The sequence below is a fragment of the Leptodactylus fuscus genome, chromosome 2 (assembly GCF_031893055.1).
Source record: "Leptodactylus fuscus isolate aLepFus1 chromosome 2, aLepFus1.hap2, whole genome shotgun sequence".
Classification (NCBI taxonomy): domain Eukaryota; kingdom Metazoa; phylum Chordata; class Amphibia; order Anura; family Leptodactylidae; genus Leptodactylus; species Leptodactylus fuscus.
In genome coordinates, this window is record NC_134266.1 from 9,270,892 (window position 1) to 9,293,981 (window position 23,090).

At 46.5% G+C, this 23,090-nt stretch overlaps 2 protein-coding genes across 4 annotated transcripts in view; one reads left to right on the forward strand and one right to left on the reverse strand.

Moving 5' to 3' along the window:
• POPDC2 (popeye domain cAMP effector 2) overlaps positions 1–8,420 on the forward strand; it is a 29,937-nt gene extending 21,517 nt beyond the window's left edge. For 2 of the 3 annotated variants that reach the window (XM_075263357.1, XM_075263360.1), the window contains exons 2-5: positions 707–1,208; positions 1,649–1,757; positions 2,204–2,683; positions 7,332–8,420. In XM_075263357.1, the coding sequence (XP_075119458.1) occupies positions 707–1,208; positions 1,649–1,757; positions 2,204–2,650 (1,058 nt within the window). In that variant the 3' untranslated portion in view covers positions 2,651–2,683; positions 7,332–8,420. The remainder of the gene's footprint in view (positions 1–706; positions 1,209–1,648; positions 1,758–2,203; positions 2,684–7,331) is intronic. The other variant, XM_075263358.1, reaches the window with a different exon arrangement.
• Positions 8,340–21,503, reverse strand: PLA1A (phospholipase A1 member A). Its single transcript, XM_075263352.1, has 11 exons — positions 21,255–21,503; positions 17,521–17,734; positions 17,230–17,407; positions 14,677–14,785; positions 13,531–13,632; positions 12,959–13,045; positions 12,646–12,813; positions 10,570–10,737; positions 10,355–10,466; positions 9,926–10,078; positions 8,340–8,559 (listed from the first exon to the last, which is right to left on the reverse strand). The coding sequence occupies exons 1-11, from the start codon at positions 21,358–21,360 to the stop codon at positions 8,466–8,468; spliced, it is 1,491 nt and encodes a 496-aa protein (XP_075119453.1). The 5' UTR covers positions 21,361–21,503; the 3' UTR covers positions 8,340–8,465.
• Positions 21,504–23,090: the final 1,587 nt, after the last annotated feature.

Here is a 23,090-nt window from a genome sequence, read left to right on the forward strand (position 1 = left end):
GTGTATATACCAATAAGCCTCTTCCCCCCTCCCTCCTAAAATTCTATCCCTATGTGTCCTGTTGTACATAAATATGCAGCTTTCAGAAATTGTTTTTAGTTATATCTGAAGAAGAAGCCGGGAGCTTCGAAACGTTATAATTAGAGATGAGCGAGTACTGTTGGGATCAGCTGATCCGAACAGCACGCTCCATAGAAATGAATGGATGCACTTGGTACTTCCGCTTTGACGGCCGCTTAACCCCCCCTTGCCGGCTACGTCCATTCATTTCTATGCGAGCGTGCTGTTTGGATCGGCTGATCCCAACAGTACTCGCTCATCTCTAGTTATAATCTGTCATCATTATGAGTTAGCCATTAAAAAAGGGATCAACTACTAAAGACTTTCAAGTTTTTAGTTTTTTTTATAGTTCCTACTCACTGGCGAACATGGTACAAAAACAACATTTTCCTTATTCTCACGTATTAGTGAACTTGCAGTATGATGACAGTGTACAAATTCTGCTGTCATTCAGTACTCTCACATATAAGTCAGTGCTATGTGATGATAACTCAGTGCTCTGAAGTCTCTTACTAGGGCAGAGGGGTCTGACCGCCGCACCCCCCCCCCCTCCAGACCTCCTCAACTGACCCAGGGTACATGTGTATGGGGTTGTCAGGAGGAATAGATCGCTCCATCTTAGTGACCTTGCTTTATTTCTTTGCAGGTGAAGGAGGTAAGATGGAGTCCTCCAGTGGGACGCTGGACCACCTCTTGTATGCCCCCCGGTGTGTGGGCTGGAAGTCCTCCATGGAGGCCGGCTTGTTCCAGCTGGGCAGCCTCATTCTCTTGCTGGCCTTCATGGGTGGCAGTGGAGTCTTGGGCTGCATCTACGTCTTTGCACTAATGGCCATTGGTTTCTTGTGTATGGTGCTGTGGGGTGGGCTGTGGGTCTGTGGGGTGGACGTGGTGGTTTGGAACGTGCTGCTGATGGTGGCGTGCCTTGTCCAGATCATTCATCTCATTTACCGACTGCGCAGAGAATCCTACGGGGAGGACTATGATACCCTGTACCGTACCGTCTACCAACCGCTGCAGGTGCCACTGCCCATCTTCAAGGAAATTGCCCACTGCAGCGGCATGGAGGTCCATACTCTGAATGCTGACCAGAGCTACGCGTTAGAGGGAAAGACCCCTATTGACCGGCTGTCTCTTCTCATCTCTGGACGGTAAGAAGAGGAGGAGGTGATGTCAATAGACTGAGGGCCGGAGAATGGCCCAATTCATGGTGGATCAGGATAGAGAAGGGGTTAATATACCTAAACCTGGTGTTGTAGGGCAGTGCTGAGGTTATCACCCTCATTACCTGGGTCCGGTGGGCACTTACCTCTCCAGGCTCCAGCACTGACTGGATAGAGAGAACTCTGCAGCTGTAACTGTAGGGCCGCAGAGTTCTCTCTGTGAGTGGACAGAGTGATTTATGGACATTGCCCATTCTTTAAGGGAGGAATTTGTAAAGTCTGTTAGGGGGCGCAATTTCCCTGGGACAGGACACCCACCAAAGCTGACCCCAAGATAAACAAGTGGTCAGATTGAATATTGGAGTTTCTAGGGGGATCAAAGGACATTGCTCCATCCTCTGTTAATTTACCTGATGTCTGTGTCACAGGGTGAAGGTCAGTCTGGATGGACAGTTCTTACATTACATCTTCCCTTACCAGTTCCTGGACTCTCCAGAGTGGGAATCTCTACGGCCCTCAGAAGAAGGAACATTCCAGGTAAGGAGGAGAAATATAGCATGAGATATCAGCAACAGGGGGCGGAGCTGTGACAACCTCTCAGATATGTTAAATGCAGCTGATTATCAGTAGTAATAGATGAATAGCTGTACTGTAGTATAAGGGGGCGGATCTCATGTCTGATCACATGTCATTATGTCAGTGATGTCAGTAATGGGGCGGAGCTGTGACAACCTCTCAGACATGTTCTATATACAGTAGGTGGTTGTTTCTTTTACAGATCTTTATTGAGAGACTACAGTCCATTGTGTATGGAACCTATGGCTTTTATTATCACTCTATGGCCACTAGGGGGGCCAGAGATTACTTTGTGGATTTTGGCCCCTCCCCTGCGGAGCTTTCATTATTGACAATTTTTTATAATAAGTTGTATAGATAATAGGAATTGTAGTAGGAGCCTCAGGTGATGGCTGTTTCTTCACCAGGTGACGTTGACAGCGGAGACGGACAGCACGTTCATCAGCTGGCCCCGGAAGAAGTTGTACCTGCTCCTGGCTCGGGAGAAATACATCTCACGCCTCTTCTCTGTGCTCCTCGGCTTTGACATCTGTCACAAACTCTATGCCCTCAATGACAAGCTCTTTGCCAAGTTTGGCCTCCGCTTTGACATCCGCCTGCCCAGCCTCTACCATGTCCTGGGGCCGTCGTCAGAGCCTGCAGGTGATATTGTAGCAGTCACTGACCATTCACAGGCTGCTCCGGCCCTCCATAAGGCACCTGCGTCCCATCCTCAGCAGCCAGCGGGCATCAGGGGCTCCCGGCCCGAGAGTGGCCACCTGGGTGAGGACTCCAGTAGCCTCATTCTAGAGGACTTTGCGGAGCTTCCTGGTTCCTTTATGGATTATGTGAGCGAGGGGGAGTATATGAAGTGAGAGGGGGCCAGGCAGCTGGTATAGGCACTCCCTGTAAGTACCACCCTGCCTGCCCCGTCATGGGGAGTGTGTCTATGTGCTTCAGTCTAACCTGCGTGTTGCATATCAGCTGGGCATGACAGACATATTTGTGTGGTTTCGGGGCCGCGTTAATGACCATACACGGGGCCCAGGTGCAGCCGGTAGTGTGGGGGCCCTGTGAACAGTCCATGTATACTGCCCAGGTCCAGTACCATAGGTATGCATCTATTCCCAAGATCCTGCAGGAGGCGCTGGTGTTCAGGACATAAGGATACAAACCCTTGTATTGTGCCCTCAGTGCGCTAAAAGGCTTTATATCTTGTATGGGCATGAATAGAATGCCAGAACCACAATAGAGACTGACACTTGTATAATAAGGAGAGCAGTATGAGAGAGGTGGATGTGTCACAGTGTGGCAGTACACACTGGAGGATAGAGCTGATGTGTCTGCATGTTGTATCATCTAACGTGTCCGACAGCATGGAGTTCATGTGTCTGCTGCACATTGTGGGGAAGGGGCAGTAACTAATCAGCCATTGCAAATATTACCATATGGTTGGATGTAGTCTAGGATAAGTGACATTCACAATACCCCTATATACAGTGACAGACACAGTGCCCCCATATACAGTCACGGCGCCCCAATATATAGTGACATCCATAGTGCCCCAATATACAATGACACCCATAGTGCCCTCATATACAGTGACATCTACAATGCCCCAATATACAGTAACATCCATAGTGCCATCATATAAAGTGACAGCCACTCTGCCCCAATATACAGTGACAGCCACAGTGATCCCATATACAGTGACCACATATCGGTGATACACTCTTTGTGAGGATATGACATCAGGTAGCCGGTCTCCATGTCGTCCATAAACATCAGACAGTTGTGTGATCACTAGTGCACATCCACTAGTGCACATCACCGTATATATATATATATATATATATATATATATATATATATATATAACCCCATACACCACCGTACATCAATATATATATAGCCCTGTACACCGCCATACATCTACAGATACCATCATGCACAGATCTATATATAGAACCCCATCCACCACCGTACATCTATAAAACCCCATACATCTACATATAACCCTACTAGCATCTGCCCGCAACTTCCTCTGCGGGTTGGTGTTGGCGCTGAGCTGCTTATATTTAGCCAATTGATCAGCCTGCTCCTGCGTCTCGGCTCTGCTACATCATGTTTGCAATGGAGAGCCTATAGAGGTGTGCTACAGCGCTGCATAAGCTCTGCTACATGGGGCAATTGTGATTACAGGGGTTTTGTTATGTGACTGTCTGAGCAGCTTCTGTGTTACAAAGGGCTGAACAGATGTTGCTGAAATGTGCCAAAGTTCTCCCCCTCCCCCATCAGAGGCAGAAGAACACATTCCCCGTCGTACTCACTGAAACTCTACACCCGATATACTCCTCTTGCCCACACACAGCCTGCATGTTCTGTAGTCTCCTGATCTTCCATGAGACTCCATTTTCTTCAGCTTTCACACTGTCCAGCTTCATCCTATATAGCTCCGCCCACAAAATAGTGTGTAGCTCCGCCCACTGACTAGCATGCTCCTATCCGAGAATGGCTCAAGGACCTGTGATGATGTCATCACAGATCCTTTAGTGCTGTGTGAACCTAAATTCCTTCACTGTGGTCGTGTAGTGACGTCATATACTGGGATAAAAAGTAGCCTATGTTTTAATCAGGGTTCCTATCTATGTATGTGGCGAATTTTATGCAAATCTGTTCATCCGTTTTTGCATGATTGAGGAACAAACATCCAAACTCACAAATTTTCAAATTTATAATATTTGGGAAATAAATATATAGCCTCGTAGATCTGTATAGATCTATATAGAACCCCATACTTTACCGTACATATACACACGTGGACAGAATTGTTGGTACCCCTAGTTTAACCCCTTCCCATCGAGGGCATTTTTCGATTTTTGTTTTTGACTCTCCCCCTTCCAAACCCTATAAGTATTTTATTTCTCCGTTCCCAGAGCCATATGAGGGCTGAATGTTTGCAGGACGAATTTTTCTTCATGAAGCCGCCATTATTTATTCTGTGCAATGTGCTGGGAAGCTGGAAAAAAATTCAGAATGGGGGGATTTGAAGAAAAAATGCATTTGTAAGATTTTCTTACGAGATTTGTTTTTACGGCGTTCACTATGCAGCCACAATGACCTGTCCCCTGTATTCTGTGTTTCGGCGCGATTCCGGGGATATCAAATTTGTATGGTTTTATTTACATTTTAACTCCTTAACAAAAATCCAAAACTGGCAATTTTTTTTTTTTTTTTAGTTCTACCATTTTGGGGAATTGCTTTTGCTTTGATCACCTGTTATGCAAATTTTTATCAGATGCAAAACAGTGAAAAAACGGCGGTTTGGCACGTTTGACTTTTTTTCCCACTACGATGTTTACCATATAGGAAAAATATTTTTATAGATTTGAAGAGCGGGCGATTTCGGACACAGGGAGACCCAACATGTATGTGTGTCACAGTATTTAACTACTTTTATATGTGTTCTAGGGAAAGGGGGGTGATTTGAATTTTTAATACTTTAATATTTTTTTATTTTTACATTTATTAGACCCTCTAAGGGGTCTTGAACCCCAGGGGGGCTAATCACTAATACAAAGCATTACAATGCATTGTAAAAAATCATTTCTTTTGCAGGCTACATAGAATAGCCTGCAAAAGAAAGTCAATGCAGACAGGCCGGGGAACCTTTACAAGGCCCCTGGCTGTCATGCTAACATGATGTCGGTCCTGGAGCTTGCTCTAGGTGCTAGCGATCGCCGGCAAAATGGCAGCGCCCATGCGGCGCCGGGAAAATGGTGTATCAGTCAGCTTTGACCGAGGCACCAGAAGGTTTAATGCCCATGATCAGTGCAGGCACCAACCATGGTTGGTGAAACAGCAGACACAAGGCGGCCATGGCGTCTGCCATAGTTAAACACCCGGCATTCGCCGTACTATTATGGCGAATGTTGGGAAGGAGTTAATGAAAGAAAACCCTACAATGGTCACAGAAATAACTGGAATCTGACAAAAGTAATAATAAGTAAAAATTCTATGAACATGAACATATGAAAGTCAGAGTTTGCTTTTCGCTTCAACAGAATTTAAAAAAAAAACAAAAAAAAACCCCATGACACGGCCTGGACAGAAATGACGGTTCAGTAACTTAATATTTTATTGCACAACCTTTTGGGACAATCGCTGCGATCAGACAATTCCTGTAACTGACTGTCAATGAGACTTCTGCCCCTCTCAGCAGGGATTTTGGCCTCATGAGCGAACTGCTCCAGTTGTCTTGGGTTTGGCCTTCTCCAGACTCCATGTTTCAGCTCCTTCCTAGGATGCTCAGTAGGATTTAGGTCCAGGCTCATAGAAGCCACTTCAGAATAGTCCAATGTTCTCCTCTTAGCCATTCTTGGGTGTTTTTAGCTGTGTGTTTTGGGTCATTGTCCTGTTACAAGACCTGTGACTGAGGCCAAGCTTTCTGACACTGGACAGCACATTTCTCTCTAGAATCTCTTAATAATCTTGAGATTTCATTGTACCCTGCACAGATTCAAGACACCCTCTGCCATATGCAGCAAAGCAGCCCCAGAACATAACAGAGCCTCCTCCATGTGTCACAGTAGGGACAGTCTTCTTGTAAAGATAGGCTTCATCTTTCCGTCTGTGACTATAGAGCTGATGTACCTTGTCAAAAAGTTTGATTTTTGTCTCGGGACATTCTCCCAGAAGCTTTGTGGCTTGTCACTATGTAGTTTGGTTATTATTACTTTTATCAGATTCAAGTTATTTCTGTGACCATTATGAGTTTTTCTTTCATTAAATGAGAGGACAAACAATTTTGTCCATGTTTGTATATATAGAACCCTGTATATCTCTATCTATCTATCTATCTATCTATCTATCTATCTATCTATCTATCTATCTATCTATCTATCTATCTATCTATCTATCTATGTATCCCTGTACACTGCCGTACATCTATAAATAACCCCATACACCCATATATATATTTACAAATAACCCTGTACACCCCCATACATATATATATTTATTACAAATAACCCTGTACACCGCCGTACATCTATATGTAGAACCCCGTACTTCACCATACATGTATATATAGAACCCCATACATCCAGATATACTCCTCCGTATATCTGTGTATAGAAACCCGTACATCTATATGTAGAACCTTGTACACCGCCAGTCATCAGAGGAATCTGCCAACATTGATCTGATCTGTAGGGGTCTAAACAATTAGATCTGTGCAATGTCATTTATTTGGTGCCCTCTACTGGTACAACCCGGTAACACATGTAGTGTCTGACTACACAGCAATTTTCTGGCTCCCATGGCTCACTCCAGTTGTCAGGATCATTGATATATGTTCCTCTATGTGTCACCTGTGGGGCCGATGTCATGTCCTAATGCTCGGAGAGATTCTTGTTCAGAAACTACGGCTGAGGCCATTCTAGATGCTAATCCTTTGGTCTGAGCCCTGCATGCTGATTCTAGTAGTCGCTGCGGCCCGGTCTTCCTCCTCCTGCAGTATCTGTATGATAACACGTCCTCTGTTTTATTTTTCAGCCTGCAGCGTTCTGCAGAGGGGTCACCCCCGCCTCCTGCCGCACGGACGGGCCCCTCTCGCCCCAACTCAGACTCCAGAACTTTAGGGAACAATGAACGGACCCCAAATCACAGAACACGAGTGTGACCTCACCCACAATGGACAATGAGCCATAGCCACGGGCCAGCCAGACGGACAAAGGCTGCACTACCGCTCCCAGTATGAGGCCCCGCAGGTGGCGGCGTCTTCTGTGCCATCATAGAAAGAAGTCTGAACCGCATGGAGTGGCCCATTGTACCAGAGTCCACAGCCAGCCTGATACATTGTGACGAACCCTCAGGACAAAGCACACCATATCTTTTACAGACAGAGAAGACACAGCCCAAATAAGCGAGCCCTGCTGGTCACCGGCAATGTCACCCACCCGGTGAGCACTGGCTTTGGTCACATGACCCTGATTTTGGTGGATTTCAACAACAAATCACATTTACCATTTGAATAAACTTTATTAAAAATGACAAAAAGATAAACTGGGTTTGTAAAAAAAAAAAAAAAAAAAAAAGCAAAATATTGTTAAAAAAGCGAGATTTTATAAGTTTGTGTCACAAGACTTGTGCTTGGTGTCAATGAGAGCCACACAGAGCGAATACTTCTTACAGCTGAGGGTTTGTTACAGTTGTGTCCCATCTACAAACAACCTGCACTCCAGACTGATACATTGTAACAAACCGTCAGGACAGGAGAGAGATGTGGCAGCTGATGGATTTACCTGGCTGGATACAACTGTAACAAACCCTCAGCTGTGAGCAGTGTTAGGGCAGGACGGGTCTTCTTTCTCTGGATGTCAGTACGGCCCCCATCACTGACAACAGACGAGATCCTATAAATAGCGAGACATTAAAAAGTTCTAGAAAGCTGCATGTTATAATGTAGTGGTGACGGCGCCCCCTGCTGTCAGTGACTGTGCAGGACTAATCCTTCTCACAGCTGAGGGCTTGTCACAGTGTACAGTCACAGGTTGGATGTTGTCACTGACAGCGATCAGAGATCTTCATTATATGTTACAGACGTCTCAGCTGCTGCCTCGTCCTCAGGATGTCTCTGTGGGGTCACCGGCGTCTTATATACAGACCGTAGACGGCGGTCACTCAGGGTCACTGACAGAGGCGGCTCCTACTATCAGCCAAGTTATGGGTCTGATGGCCGCCACCAGAGAACGTCACCACGTCCGGCAAACAGATCATCTGTCTATGGAGACATTGTGATATAATGTTAAATATGATACCCTCCAGACCCCTCTGTCCTCCTCCTTCAGACCCCTCTGTCTTCCCCCTCCATACTCCGCTGTCCTTCAGACCCCTCTGTCTCTCTGTAGACTCCTCTGTCCTCCTCCTCCAGACCCCTCTGTCCTCCTCCTCCAGACTCTTCTGTCCCCCTCCAGACCCCTCTGTCCCTCTGTAGACTCCTCTGTCCTCCTCCTCCAGACCCCTCTGTCCTCCTCCTCCAGACTCTTCTGTCCCCCTCCAGACTCCTCTTTCCCCCTGTAGACTCCTCTGGCCTCCTCCTCCAGACCCCTCTGTCCTCCTCCTCCAGACCCCTCTGACCTCCTCCTCCAGACCCCTCTGTCCTCCTCCTCCAGACTCCTCTTTCCCCCTGTAGACTCCTCTGTCCTCCTCCTCCAGACTCTTCTGTCTTCCCCCTCCATACTCCGCTGTCCTTCAGACCCCTCTGTCTCTCTGTAGACTCCTCTGTCCTCCTCCTCCAGACCCCTCTGTCCTCCTCCTCCAAACTCTTCTGTCCCCCTCCAGACCCCTCTGTCCCTCTGTAGACTCCTCTGTCCTCCTCCTCCAGACCCCTCTGTCCTCCTCCTCCAGACTCTTCTGTCCCCCTCCAGACTCCTCTTTCCCCCTGTAGACTCCTCTGACCTCCTCCTCCAGACCCCTCTGTCCTCCTCCTCCAGACTCTTCTGTCCCCCTCCAGACTCCTCTTTCCCCCTGTAGACTCCTCTGACCTCCTCCTCCAGACCCCTCTGTCCTCCTCCTCCAGACTCTTCTGTCCCCCTGTAGACTCCTCTGACCTCCTCCTCCAGACCCCTCTGTCCTCCTCCTCCAGACTCTTCTGTCCCCCTCCAGACTCCTCTTTCCCCCTGTAGACTCCTCTGACCTCCTCCTCCAGACCCCTCTGTCCTCCTCCTCCAGACCCCTCTGACCTCCTCCTCCAGACCCCTCTGTCCTCCTCCTCCAGACCCCTCTGTCCTCCTCCTCCAGACCCCTCTGACCTCCTCCTCCAGACCCCTCTGTCCTCCTCCTCCAGACCCCTCTGACCTCCTCCTCCAGACCCCTCTGTCCTCCTCCTCCAGACTCTTCTGTCCCCCTCCAGACCCCTCTGACCTCTTCCAGACTCTGGGTTGTTTTCTAGATCCCTCTCCTGTTCTGCCAGACGTGCTCCATCATTAAGCAGTGGCTCAAAAGACTTGGGAAATGCTGAGTGACAACCCTTATGGGAGCTCTACTGACTTCTGTATTGGTTGCTAGCCATCTTTCTCAGGTACAGATATAATGTGGCCAGTGGAGACTCTAGGATTGGAGGGTGTTTATAAGAAGAAGCTGCTTACGTGCTGCTCATGGGCAGCTCCGCCAGGCACAGCGTCCCACTGAAGTTTTTCTTTCTCAACCATGAGCTGCTGGTGCGTAGCACAACCATGTCTACCCGGCAGAGGGGCGTCCTGTGGGCAGCCAGGCTCCGGCCTTCCAAGGTTTGCTTAGAACTGGAGGGAAGAAATTCAGAAAATAAAAATCCATTCAACAGGAAATCAGGGGGTTTGTAGTAATATATGTACAGTGCTATGGTGTTGGCGTGAGGTGCAGAGTCTGAGTTGCAGGACATGTGAGATGCGGAACCTGCGAGGTGCAGGACTTGTGAAGTGCAGAGTCTGAGGTGCAGGACTTGTGAGGTAAGTCTTTGAGGTAAAGGACCTGTGAGGTGCAGAGTCTGAGGTGCAGGACATATGAGGTGCGGGACCTGTGAGGTGCAGGACCCTTACATTGTGATCTTGCTTTTGCTGGTGTCGGAGTCGGCGCTGATCAGTTGGATCTCCAGGGTGATGGTGTTCTCTTTGAGTTCTGTCAGTGTGAACTTCAGTAAGATGTGATAAGCTGTGAGGAGAGGACAGATGGGTCATACAGTGGGAGAGTGGACCATTTCTACACCTGCCCCCTGCAGGCAGTCTGCTGTATTACGCCATGCTCATGTACTCACCACAGTACGGCTCAGATGATGTTGTGAGCATGAACAGCGGGGCCTGGACTTGGCTGACCTGGCGGGTGGAGGATTCTTGCTCCTTACTGCTGGTGCTGGTATAGTTGTCCACTCCAGGGCTCACGGTGATGGGTACAACATCTGGAGTCACCAGGAAATCCTTCATCCCTGCAAAAAGCATAGATAATAACCGTCCTGACCTAGTCCTGCTCTCACAGCTGAGGATTCGTTGCAACCTGGACTCCAAACTGATACATTGTAACAAACTATCAGGACAGGAGATATCTGTGAAGACTGTGTACAACTGTAACAAACCCTCAGCCATGAGAAGTATTAGCGTTTCTATAAGCCATTCACTGACACTAGTGCTGCAGAATCCCGCGGCATGGTCTGTGTATAACAACTGCAGCTTACAGAGCAGGGAGGTGCGGTACTGTGTAATAGACGCCCCATTCCAATCATCTGATGACCCCGCTGAACTGCGCTCAATAAATCTATTAATACTCAGTCTATTATAAGGTGGGGACGCAGCTGTCTGCTACTATAATGGTGACAATCACCGCCTCTAACATGTCACTTAAAGATGGGGTTCAATATACACTCACCGGCCACTTTATTAGGTACACCTGTCCAACTGCTCGTTAACATTTAATTTCTAATCAGCCAATCACATGGCGGCAACTCAGTGCATATAGGCATGTAGACATGGTCAAGACAATCTCCTGCAGTTCAAACCGAGCATCAGTATGGGGAAGAAAGGTGATTTGAGTGCCTTTGAACGTGGCATGGTTGTTGGTGCCAAAAGGGCTGGTCTGAGTATTTCAGAAACTGCTGATCTACTGGGATTTTCACGCACAACCATCTCTAGGGTTTACAGAGAATGGTCCGAAAAAGAAAAAACATCCAGTGAGCGGCAGTTCTGTGGGCGGAAATGCGTTGTTGATGCCAGAGGTCAGAGGAGAATGGCCAGACTGGTTCGAGCTGATAGAAAGGCAACAGTGACTCAAATAGCCACCCGTTACAACCAAGGTAGCCAGAGGAGCATCTCTGAACGCACAGTACGTCGAACTTTGAGGCAGATGGGCTACAGCAGCAGAAGACCACACCGGGTGCCACTCCTTTCAGCTAAGAACAGGAAACTGAGGCTACAATTTGCACAAGCTCATCGAAATTGGACAATTGAAGATTGGAAAAACGTTGCCTGGTCTGAGGAGTCTCGATTTCTGCTGTGACATTCGGATGGTAGGGTCAGAATTTGGCGCCAACAACATGAAAGCATGGATCCATCCTGCCTTGTATCGGTAACGGTTCAGGCTGGTGGTGGTGGTGTCATGGTGTGGGGAATATTTTCTTGGCACTCTTTGGGCCCCTTGGTACCAATTGAGCATCGTTGCAACGCCAAAGCCTACCTGAGTATTGTTGCTGACCATGTCCATCCCTTTATGACCACAATGTACCCAACATCTGATGGCTACTTTCAGCAGGATAATGCAATGCCATGTCATAAAGCTGGAATCATCTCAGACTGGTTTCTTGAACATGACAATGAGTTCACTGTACTCCAATGGCCTCCACAGTCACCAGATCTCAATCCAATAGAGGAGCATCTTTGGGATGTGGTGGAACGGGAGATTCGCATCATGGATGTGAAGCCGACAAATCTGCGACTGCAACTGTGTGATGCCATCATGTCAATATGGACCAAAATCTCTGAGGAATGCTTCCAGCACCTTGTTGTATCTATGCCACGAAGAATTGAGGCAGTTCTGAAGGCAAAAGGGGGTCCAACCCGTTACTAGCATGGTGTACCTAATAAAGTGGCCGGTGAGTGTATGTAGTGTGATATAATAGTAATAACAAGTCCTGCCAGCAGGGGGCGCAGGTAGAACTACAGCACCAATGACATGCAAATAGTCCCTTCTCATATGATCTATTGGGGACCCCTCCTCATGATCCAGAGACCCTCCCCAATATATTACAGGATCCACCTCCCACCTATAACCAATGTCTCCTGTAGTAGTCGCATCCTGCAGCTTCCTCCTGACTGACCGAAAGACACAATGATGAGAGTTATACCTATATGAGGGCAGGAGGACATCTGAGGCGTCCGACAATCCACGCAGTTACCCCCTCGGAACATCTGGTAGTCGGAACACGGAAATCCCACATACGAGCAAATCCCCCGCAGAGCATTGATGAACATGGTGACCGATCTCATGTGGTCACAGATCAAGTATCCATACGCTGCAAAAGTATATGAGAAGTGATTAACTATATGGAGAATCCCCAGCTGAAGTACTCTGTGCTGCTGTGCGCACATTCTATAGCTACCTAATGATACAGTCCTGGTCCTGAACAGCCTCCATTATATTTTATGGTTAGAACTTACGGTTCCGTATAGACGGACATCCCGGCTGGTCCCGACCTCCATTGATAAAGTAATCGGCGTGTCCTACACGGATCCGGATACCAAAGTCTGAGACAAGTAGAAATGATAATAATGTTGTAGAAATACAGGGGCATCATCCTGCTTACTGATGGACTCCTCTGACAGTATATATATCGTTATAATAATACAGGGATATCATCCTGCTTACTGATGGACTCCTCTGACAGTATATATATCGTTATAATAATACAGGGATATCATCCTGCTTACTGATGGACTCCTCTGACAGTATATATATCGTTATAATAATACAGGGATATCATCCTGCTTACTGATGGACTCCTCTGACAGTATATATATCGTTATAATAATACAGGGATATCATCCTGCTTACTGATGGACTCCTCTGACAGTATACAAACATGAACTGATGTGACCACTAGGGGGCAATATACTGTATGTGTGTGAGGGCACTAAAGGAGCAGAATTAGGGGGCCCCCAGAACGGGCACATCCACCCCGATTGCACGCCTGCCGTGATGTCTGTGACCCCTATAGATACCGTTACATTACTGTCTGTGTCAGTGTGCACGGCCTCCACAAACATGGCGTCGCCCGGGTCCAGCCTCTCCTCTGGGCCGGTGTTTGTGAACTTGTAAGCAGCAGGATCCAGACCTGGGAGGAAAGGACGAAGGTAAGAAAATTTACACCAGGCAAAACTTAAAAATCCACCATTAGGGCAGCCAGGTAGGATGTAGCATATACATTACATGAGGACATATCTCTATATGTGGCCTGTAAGATGGGTGTCCTCGGGGCCATTTTATAGGAGACACTCCTTCTACATAAGTATGGCCGCCTGTACCAGCTGTTATTACTGGGGTCAAGTGAAGAAAAGGGCTGTGGTTGCCATATGGCGCCAGAATAGTAACAGGGGCACAGCCTGGCGCCCAAAGTGTAAGCTATGAAATATTAGAATGTGTGGCCTCGGCCCAGTATCTGTGGCCTATACTATAGTAAATGTGAACTCCACTCTAGTAACGATGTCCAGGCTCAGTAACTATGCCCCAGGCTCAGCAATGCACCATTCACACTTGCGCCCCTGTCCGTTCGCCATGTTTCTGTCCTATTTCCCAGAGAAACTGGATAAGGGACAACTCGCCGCCGGTCAGTTTTATAACCCGTTCCTAACAATGACATCAATCTCAATAACTATGGCCCAGGCTCAGTAACAATGGCCTCAATCTCAACAACAATGACTACAACCCGAGAAACGATGGCCTCAACCATAGTAATTCTATCCACAGCCCCAGTATCTATGGACTCGACCCCATTAACTATGGCCCAGTCTCAGCAACTATGGCCCAGGATCAGTAACTATGGCCCAGTCTCAGCAACTATGGCCCAGTCTCAGTAAATATGGCCCAGTCTCAGCAACTATGGCCCAGGATCAGTAACTATGGCCCAGTCTCAGTAAATATGGCCCAGTCTCAGTAACTATGGCTCAGGATCAGTAACTATCAATTGTACAGTGATGGAGAGCCCAGAAGCTATGGCCCAGTCCCAGTTACTTATGGCTCAGTCCCAGGCCCTAGCAGATATGACACAGCCCCCATAATTATGGTCCTATCCCAATAGCTATGGACCATCTCAATTCTTGCCACGGTAACTTCTGTATGGCCTCTACCAATGTCCCTGTCGTCTTCCATTTCTACTTACCTGTGATCCTCCCGATGCGGCCACCAAAGTGATTTCCTACGTAACCAGCAACATGAGCTCCCAGCGAGACTCCGATCAGGTGAATAGATTCCTCTGTAGAACCCAATTCCTGTAGATAAAGCACAAACAGAAGGTCAGGAGGGAGACTGATGGGTTTGAGAACTGGGTACATGGCAGTAGGAGAAGATCCCTGAGGGTGGTGGCAGATACCTATAAAACAATTGTTCTACAAGAATTAGAAGAGCAATGTTCATCAACCTGTAGTCGTCAGGGCATGCTGGGACTTGTAGTTTTGCAAAGATTGGAGAAGCACATGATGGGGAACATTGGTCTTGAATTTGAAAAACATTGTTAATCTATAAGAACAGCCGTATTCTAGAGGATCACTAATAATTTATTGGGCAGAAATCTTCTAGAAAGTCTCAATGGTATCAATGGTTTAGAACAGGGGTAGGGAACGTACGGCTCTCCAGCTGTTGCAAAACTACAACTCCCAGCATGCATACTGGCTCTGCTGTTCTTGGAACTCCCATGGAAGTGAATGGAGCATGCTGGGAGTTGTAGTTTCACAGCAGCTGGAGAGCCGAAGGTTCCCTACCCCGGGTTTAGAAGAACAATGGTCAAAAGAACATTAGTGATCTAGATTTAATCTAGATCATTAATGTTCTTTTGACCATTGTTCTTCTAAACCATTGATACCACTGAGACTTTCTAGAAGATTTCTGATTGTATGTAAAAAAAGCAAGGATGGATCGGCTCTACCGAGGATTTGTATAAAATTTAACTTTTAATCCATTGTAGTTTTTACTACAATGGATTAAAAGTTAAATTTTATACAAATCCTCGGTAGAGCCGATCCATCCTTGCTTTTTTTACATACTACTGTGGAGCCTCTCAAGTCCAAGGCTCGGGATCGTGCACCCGAATTACAGTGAAGCCTGACAGCAAACGTGGTAAGCTATATGTTTATTATTTTTTCTTACTCAAGATTTCTGATTCTAGATTCTAAAAGAACACCAGAAACCTAGAATACAATTCAATAATCTAGAAAAACATCAATAATCTATAAGAATACCAGAAACTGAGAAGAACATCAATAATCTAGAACACCAGAAAAAACTAGAAGAGCATCAGTAATCTAGAAAGACAGCAGTAAACTAGGAGAACATCAATAATCTAGAAGACCACCAGAAAACTAGAACATTTATGATGTAGAAGAACAGCAGAAAACTCTAGAATGACATTAATGATCTGAAAGAACACCAGAAAACTAGAAGGATATCAATGATCTAGAATATTTTAGGCTTAGATATTCAGCTAGGAGAATGGTCTAGTCCAGTGATGGTGAACCTTTTATAGACCGAGTGCCCAAACCGCAACCCAAAATTCAGCAATTTATCACAAAGTGCCAACATGGCAATTTAACTTTAATACTGTGTGGATCCACAATTGTGGACAGTTACGGACTATCTGTAATAATATCATATGCTATAAAACAGATACTATGTGATAAAAAGAGTGAAGTGCCCCCACACAGTACAATCTGCTCCACAGTGGCTGATACACAGTACAATATGCTCCACAGTGGCTGATACACAGTACAATCTGCTCCACAGTGGCTGATACACAGTACAATATGCTCAACAGTGATCCCCACACAGTGCAATCTGCTCCACAGTGGCTGATACACAGTACAATATGCTCCACAGTGACCACCACACAGTACAATCTGCTCCACAGTGGCTGATACACAGTACAATATGCTCCACAGTGATCCCCACACAGTGCAATCTGCTCCACAGTGGCTGATACACAGTACAATCTGCTCCACAGTGGCCAATACACAGTACAATCTGCTCCACAGTGGCTGATACACAGTACAATCTGCTCCACAGTGGCCAATACACAGTACAATCTGCTCCACAGTGGCTGATACACAGTACAATCTGCTCCACAGTGGCCAATACACAGTACAATCTGCTCCACAGTGGCTGATACACAGTACAATCTGCTCCACAGTGGCTGATACACGGTACAAAATGCTCAACAGTGATCCCCACACTGTGCAATCTGCTCCACAGTGGCTGATACACAGTACAATATGCTCCACAGTGGCTGATACACAGTACAATATGCTCCACAGTGGCTGATACACAGTACAATCTGCTGCACAGTGGCTGATACACAGTACAATCTGCTCCACAGTGACCGATACACAGTACAATATGCTCCACAGTGGCTGATACACAGTACAATCTGCTCCACAGTGGCTGATACACAGTACAATCTGCTCCACAGTGGCTGATACACAGTACAATCTGCTCCACAGTGGTCGATACACAGTACAATTTGCTCCACAGTGGCTGATACACAGTACAATCTGCTCCACAGTGCCTGATACACAGTACAATATGCTCCATAGTGAGCCCCACACAGTATAATCTGTTGCACAGATGGGTGCCCACAGAGAGGGCTCTGAGTGCCATAGGTTCCCCATCATGGGTCTAGGCTCTAGAAAAACTGCCATGGTCAATCTCATAGTGTTGCTGATACCAGAAAGCGGTTGATGAGCGCCACCACCTCCTGGCTTAGTCTGGGAATGTTCTCTACGGCTTGGTTATATTTAGCGGTGGCACCATACACCCAGTCCACCGCTACCACATTAAACGTCCCAGAGGCGAGCAGAGATTCCACCATGCTGTTAATCCAAGATGGCTTCGTCCCCAACGCCCTAAAAGAAGAATAAAAAGGTCAATGTGAATGCGATCACAAAGCTGTGAGGTACAGTAGACAAGACGTTATATACGATGTACGTTGAGAGTCGCCATCTATAGGACCTCTGACCTGAAGCCATGGATGATGACCTTGGTGTCCAGAGACGCATTGAAGGACGAGTTCTCAATAATGTCCGTTTCGTTGACCTTGATTAACTCCGCACATACTGGATCCCTGGGGGTGAAGAGCAGGAACTGCACCAGGAGGTTATTAGCCCGGAAAATTCCTGATGTCTGGAAGTCGGCGCATTCACGGATGGCATGGAGAGTAAATTGTGAAGATACTGCAGGAAGACACAATTGTGTATCAGCCGGGAAAGCATGGACCAAACCATTGAGGTGAGAACATTGGTTTTGGAAACCCCGCCCCAATGACTAACTCAGGAGACTGATTGGTTGCCTGGGATTTGTTGTATGAAGTTGAATTACTGTACAATGTGATAGGAAGTATTACTGTGCAATGTGGTGAGAAGTATTACTGTGCAATGTGGTGAGAAGTATTACTGTGCAATGTGGTAGGAAGTATTACTGTGCAATGTGGTGAGAAGTATTACTGTGCAATGTGGTGAGAAGTATTGCTGTGCAATGTGGTGGGAAGTATTACTGTGCAATGTGGTGAGAAGTATTACTGTACAGTGTGGTGAGAAGTATTACTGTGCAATGTGGTGGGGAGTATCACTGTGCAATGTGGTGAGAAGTATTACTGTGCAATGTGGTAGGAAGTATTACTGTGCAATGTGGTGAGAAGTATTACTGTGCAATGTGGTGGGAAGTATTACTGTGCAATGTGGTGAGAAGTATTACTGTACAGTGTGGTGAGAAGTATTACTGTGCAATGTGGTGGGAAGTATTACTGTGCAATGTGGTGAGAAGTATTACTGTGCAATGTGGTGGGAAGTATTACTGTGCAATGTGGTGAGAAGTATTACTGTACAGTGTGATAGGAAGTATTACTGTGCAATGTGGTGAGAAGTATTACTGTGCAATGTGGTGAGAAGTATTGCTGTGCAATGTGGTGGGAAGTATTACTGTGCAATGTGGTGAGAAGTATTACTGTACAGTGTGGTGAGAAGTATTACTGTGCAATGTGGTGAGAAGTATTACTGTACAGTGTGGTGAGAAGTATTACTGTGCAATGTGGTGGGGAGTATCACTGTGCAATGTGGTGAGAAGTATTACTGTGCAATGTGGTGAGAAGTATTACTGTGCAATGTGGTGGGAAGTATTACTGTGCAATGTGGTGAGAAGTATTACTGTACAGTGTGGTGAGAAGTATTACTGTGCAATGTGGTGGGAAGTATTACTGTGCAATGTGGTGAGAAGTATTACTGTGCAATGTGGTGGGAAGTATTACTGTGCAATGTGGTGAGAAGTATTACTGTACAGTGTGATAGGAAGTTTTACTGTGCAATGTGGTGAGAAGTGTTACTGTGCAATGTGGTGAGAAGTATTACTGTGCAATGTGGTAGGAAGTATTACTGTGCAATGTGGTGAGAAGTATTACTGTACAGTGTGATAGGAAGTATTACTGTGCAATGTGGTGAGAAGTATTACTGTGCAATGTGGTGAGAAGTATTACTGTGCAGTGTGGTGAGAAGTATTACTGTGCAATGTGGTGGGGAGTATCACTGTGCAATGTGGTGAGAAGTATTACTGTGCAATGTGGTGAGAAGTATTACTGTGCAATGTGGTAGGAAGTATTACTGTGCAATGTGGTGAGAAGTATTACTGTACAGTGTGATAGGAAGTATTACTGTGCAATGTGGTGAGAAGTATTACTGTGCAATGTGGTGGGGAGTATCACTGTGCAATGTGGTGAGAAGTATTACTGTGCAGTGTGGTAGGAAGTATTACTGTGCAATGTGGTAGGAAGTATCACTGTGCAATGTGGTGAGGAGTATTACTGTGCAATGTGGTGAGAAGTGTTACTGTGCAATGTGGTGAGAAGTATTACTGTGCAATGTGGTGAGAAGTATTACTGTGCAGTGTGGTGAGAAGTATTACTGTGCAATGTGGTGAGAAGTATTACTGTGCAATGTGGTAGGAAGTATTACTGTGCAATGTGGTAGGAATTAGGAAGTATTACTGTGTGATGTGGTAGGAAGTATTACTGTGCAATGTATAGGAAGTATTACTGTGCAGTGTGGAGAGAAGTATTACTGTGCAATGTGGTGAGAAGTATTACTGTGCAATGTGGTAAGAAGTATTACTGTGCAATGTGGTGAGAAGTATTACTGTGCAATGTGGTGAGAAGTATTACTGTGCAATGTGGTGAGAAGTATTACTGTGCAATGTGGTGAGAAGTATTACTGTGCAATGTGGTGAGAAGTATTACTGTGCAGTGTGGTGAGAAGTATTACTGTGCAATGTGGTAGGAAGTATTACTGTGCAGTGTGGTGAGAAGTATTACTGTGCAATGTGGTGAGAAGTATTACTGTGCAATGTGGTGAGAAGTATTACTGTGCAGTGTGATAGGAAGTTTTACTGTGCAATGTGGTGAGAAGTATTACTGTGCAATGTGGTGAGAAGTATTACTGTGCAGTGTGGTGAGAAGTATTACTGTGCAGTGTGATAGGAAGTTTTACTGTGCAATGTGGTGAGAAGTGTTACTGTGCAATGTGGTGAGAAGTATTACTGTGCGATGTGGTAGGAAGTATTACTGTGCAATGTGGTGAGAAGTATTACTGTGCAATGTGGTAAGAAGTATTACTGTGCAATGTGGTGAGAAGTATTACTGTGCAATGTGGTGAGAAGTATTACTGTGCAATGTGGTGAGAAGTATTACTGTGCAATGTGGTGAGAAGTATTACTGTGCAATGTGGTGAGAAGTATTACTGTGCAATGTGGTGAGAAGTATTACTGTGCAATGTGGTGAGAAGTATTACTGTGCAGTGTGATAGGAAGTTTTACTGTGCAATGTGGTGAGAAGTGTTACTGTGCAATGTGGTGAGAAGTATTACTGTGCGATGTGGTAGGAAGTATTACTGTGCAATGTGGTGAGAAGTATTACTGTGCAGTGTGGTGAGAAGTATTACTGTGCAATGTGGTGAGAAGTATTACTGTGCAATGTGGTGAGAAGTATTACTGTGCGATGTGGTAGGAAGTATTACTGTGCGATGTGGTAGGAAGTATTACTGTGCAATGTGGTGAGAAGTATTACTGTGCAGTGTGGTGAGAAGTGCTACTGTGCATATAATGAGAATGTGCCCTGCTGGATGGCTAATAGTGGCCAAACTCGGTGCCCATGGTGGTGCCTATGATCTGACATAAGTACCTGGCCCCCGTCAGTATTGTGTCCCACCTCCATGGACCCACCACACACACACACACACACACACACACACATACACACACGTATATATATATATATATATATATATATATATATATATATATATATATATATATATATAATTGAGAGGCTCCATACAGATCATTGACTGTGCAGCAGGAGGAGAGTTTACATTTATAGGGAACAATAGATATAGACGACATCGCGGGGACTTCAGGGGCCGATTGTTTGTTTATAAGGGGCCCGACCAGTTCTCTCTCTCCCTCGCTGTTATTTTCAGGGCGCAGTCAGGAATGGATTCCCTGTATTTTCTGCAGCAAGATGATGGCACAACTGCTCCCATTGTTCAGATCATACTGGGAGTTGTAGTTCATCTAGTGCTTCAAGCGCAAAATTTAGACCCCATCCCGTGCACCAGTAAGCTCTGGATGAGTGTTGTATATGCACCATGCATCAGTATCTCATGTCTGCTACATGTGTATAGAGCTTGATTTGTGGTCTTGGGGACTTACCTGTCGATATAATGCAGGTGAGTAGGACTGCGGTTACAGCCAGCTGCATGATCCTCATCCTTCCACCGGCCATGATGTGGTGTGACCCCGTCTGTAACCCTTTCATGAGATTATCCAGGGCTCAGCTGGGGGAAGTCTTGTGTCAGTCAGATCAGCTCCAGTAGTGAGGGGGTTAATGCCATCAATCATTAGCCAGGATCGGAGGCTTGTTTGGTCAGATGGAGGGACAGAAGTCCAGGGGGCAGAAAATAGGAGGCCTCGTGCCCGCTCACTGCCCTTAGTGGCCGCTGCAGAATCAGCACCCTGCCCTCCCCAGACAATAGTGCCAGCTCCTGCCCAAGAAGATGGAGACAAGGAGGGCACAGATAGAGGACGCAAACAACCCCCAACACAAGCGGAGCAAAGACAACCCCCTCGACACAAGGGGGGCACCAACAGCCCAGACACAAAGGGGTCACAGACAACCCCCAACACAAGGGGAGCGCTAATAGCCCAGACACAAGAACACAAGAGGGGCACAGATAGCCCTGAGCATAAGGGGGCACAGACAACCTCAGATACAAGGGGGGTACGGTCAGCCCCCGACACAAGGGGGACACAGACAGCCTGGACACAAGGGGGGCCCAGACAGCCTGGACACAAGGAGGGCAGAAACAGCCGCTAACACAAGCGAGGCAAAGACAGTTCCAGAAACAAGTGGAGCAAAGGCAACTTCCGACACAAGGAGGGCACAGCCCCGAGCACAAGGGGGCACAGACAACCCCAGAAACAAGGAGGGCACAAACAGCCCCGGACACAAGGGAGGCACAGACAGCCTGGACACAAGGGAGGCACAGACAGCCTGGACACAAGGGAGGCACAGACAGACACAGACACTCATCCTGCCTGACCAGTCTATCTAGTTAAAAATATGCAAATCTATTCTCCAGGCTGTAATTAGGAGAACAGTGACTCTGTACGCCACCCTATAGAGGGCAGCATCCTTAATATCATGAATGACTCAGTTATAAAGTCTATTTAATCATAATGTGCATTTAATTGCCAAATTAGTATTTCTGTCCCAAAAGGAACAGATTCCCAGCTATGGACAGCTCTGTTTCGGTCTTTTGGACCTCCTCAGCATAGCGCAGGGATACTGATTTGGCAGAGTGAGAGACTATAGACCAGGGTCAGGGGACAATCATATACATCAACACATAATTTTTACCCAGAATCCCTAGCGGAGCAGGAATGACTTGTAAGTCTCCGTACGCCTATGTAGGCACACACTCTCCCTGATGTGTACGATTGTCCCCTGACCCCAGTGTATCTAGTGTCTGTCGTATACTGTAAAGTGTGCACCCCCCTTTGCTAATATATTGGACTGCTACATTGTGTCTTACACTTCATTCATATCCAGAGCTGCATTCACAATTCTGCAGTTATGTCTTGTGTTATACACCATTGGATAGCAGTCTATGAAAAAGGGAAGATGGCACAAGAGACAGTCTAGGAGAGAGGTGGGGACATAGAGAGTAGTATGTGAGAGAGATAGGACGTAGGGAGCAGTATGTGAGAGAGATAGGACATAGGGAGCAGTATGTGAGAGAGATAGGACATAGGGAGCAGTATGTGAGAGAGATAGGACGTAGGGAGCAGTATGTGAGAGAGATAGGACGTAGGGAGCAGTATGTGAGAGAGATAGGACGTAGGGAGCAGTATGTGAGAGAGATAGGACGTAGGGAGCAGTATGTGAGAGAGATAGGACGTAGGGAGCAGTATATGCAAGAGATGGGACATGGGGAGCCGTAGGTTAGAGATGGGGAGCAGTATGTGAGAAAGATGGGGACATGGGGA

What these genes read in the sequence shown, in the direction of transcription:
- PLA1A (XM_075263352.1), bottom strand. Translation starts at nt 21,360, where the DNA reads ATGAAAGGGTTACAGACGGGGTCACACCACATCATGGCCGGTGGAAGG. An exon ending in ATCATCTGAGCCGTACTGTG is followed by an intron (nt 10,467 to 10,569) that starts GTGAGTACATGA and finishes CTCTCCTCACAG; the next exon opens with CTTATCACATCTTACTGAAG. An exon ending in AGCAAAAGCAAGATCACAAT is followed by an intron (nt 10,079 to 10,354) that starts GTAAGGGTCCTG and finishes TCTTCCCTCCAG; the next exon opens with TTCTAAGCAAACCTTGGAAG.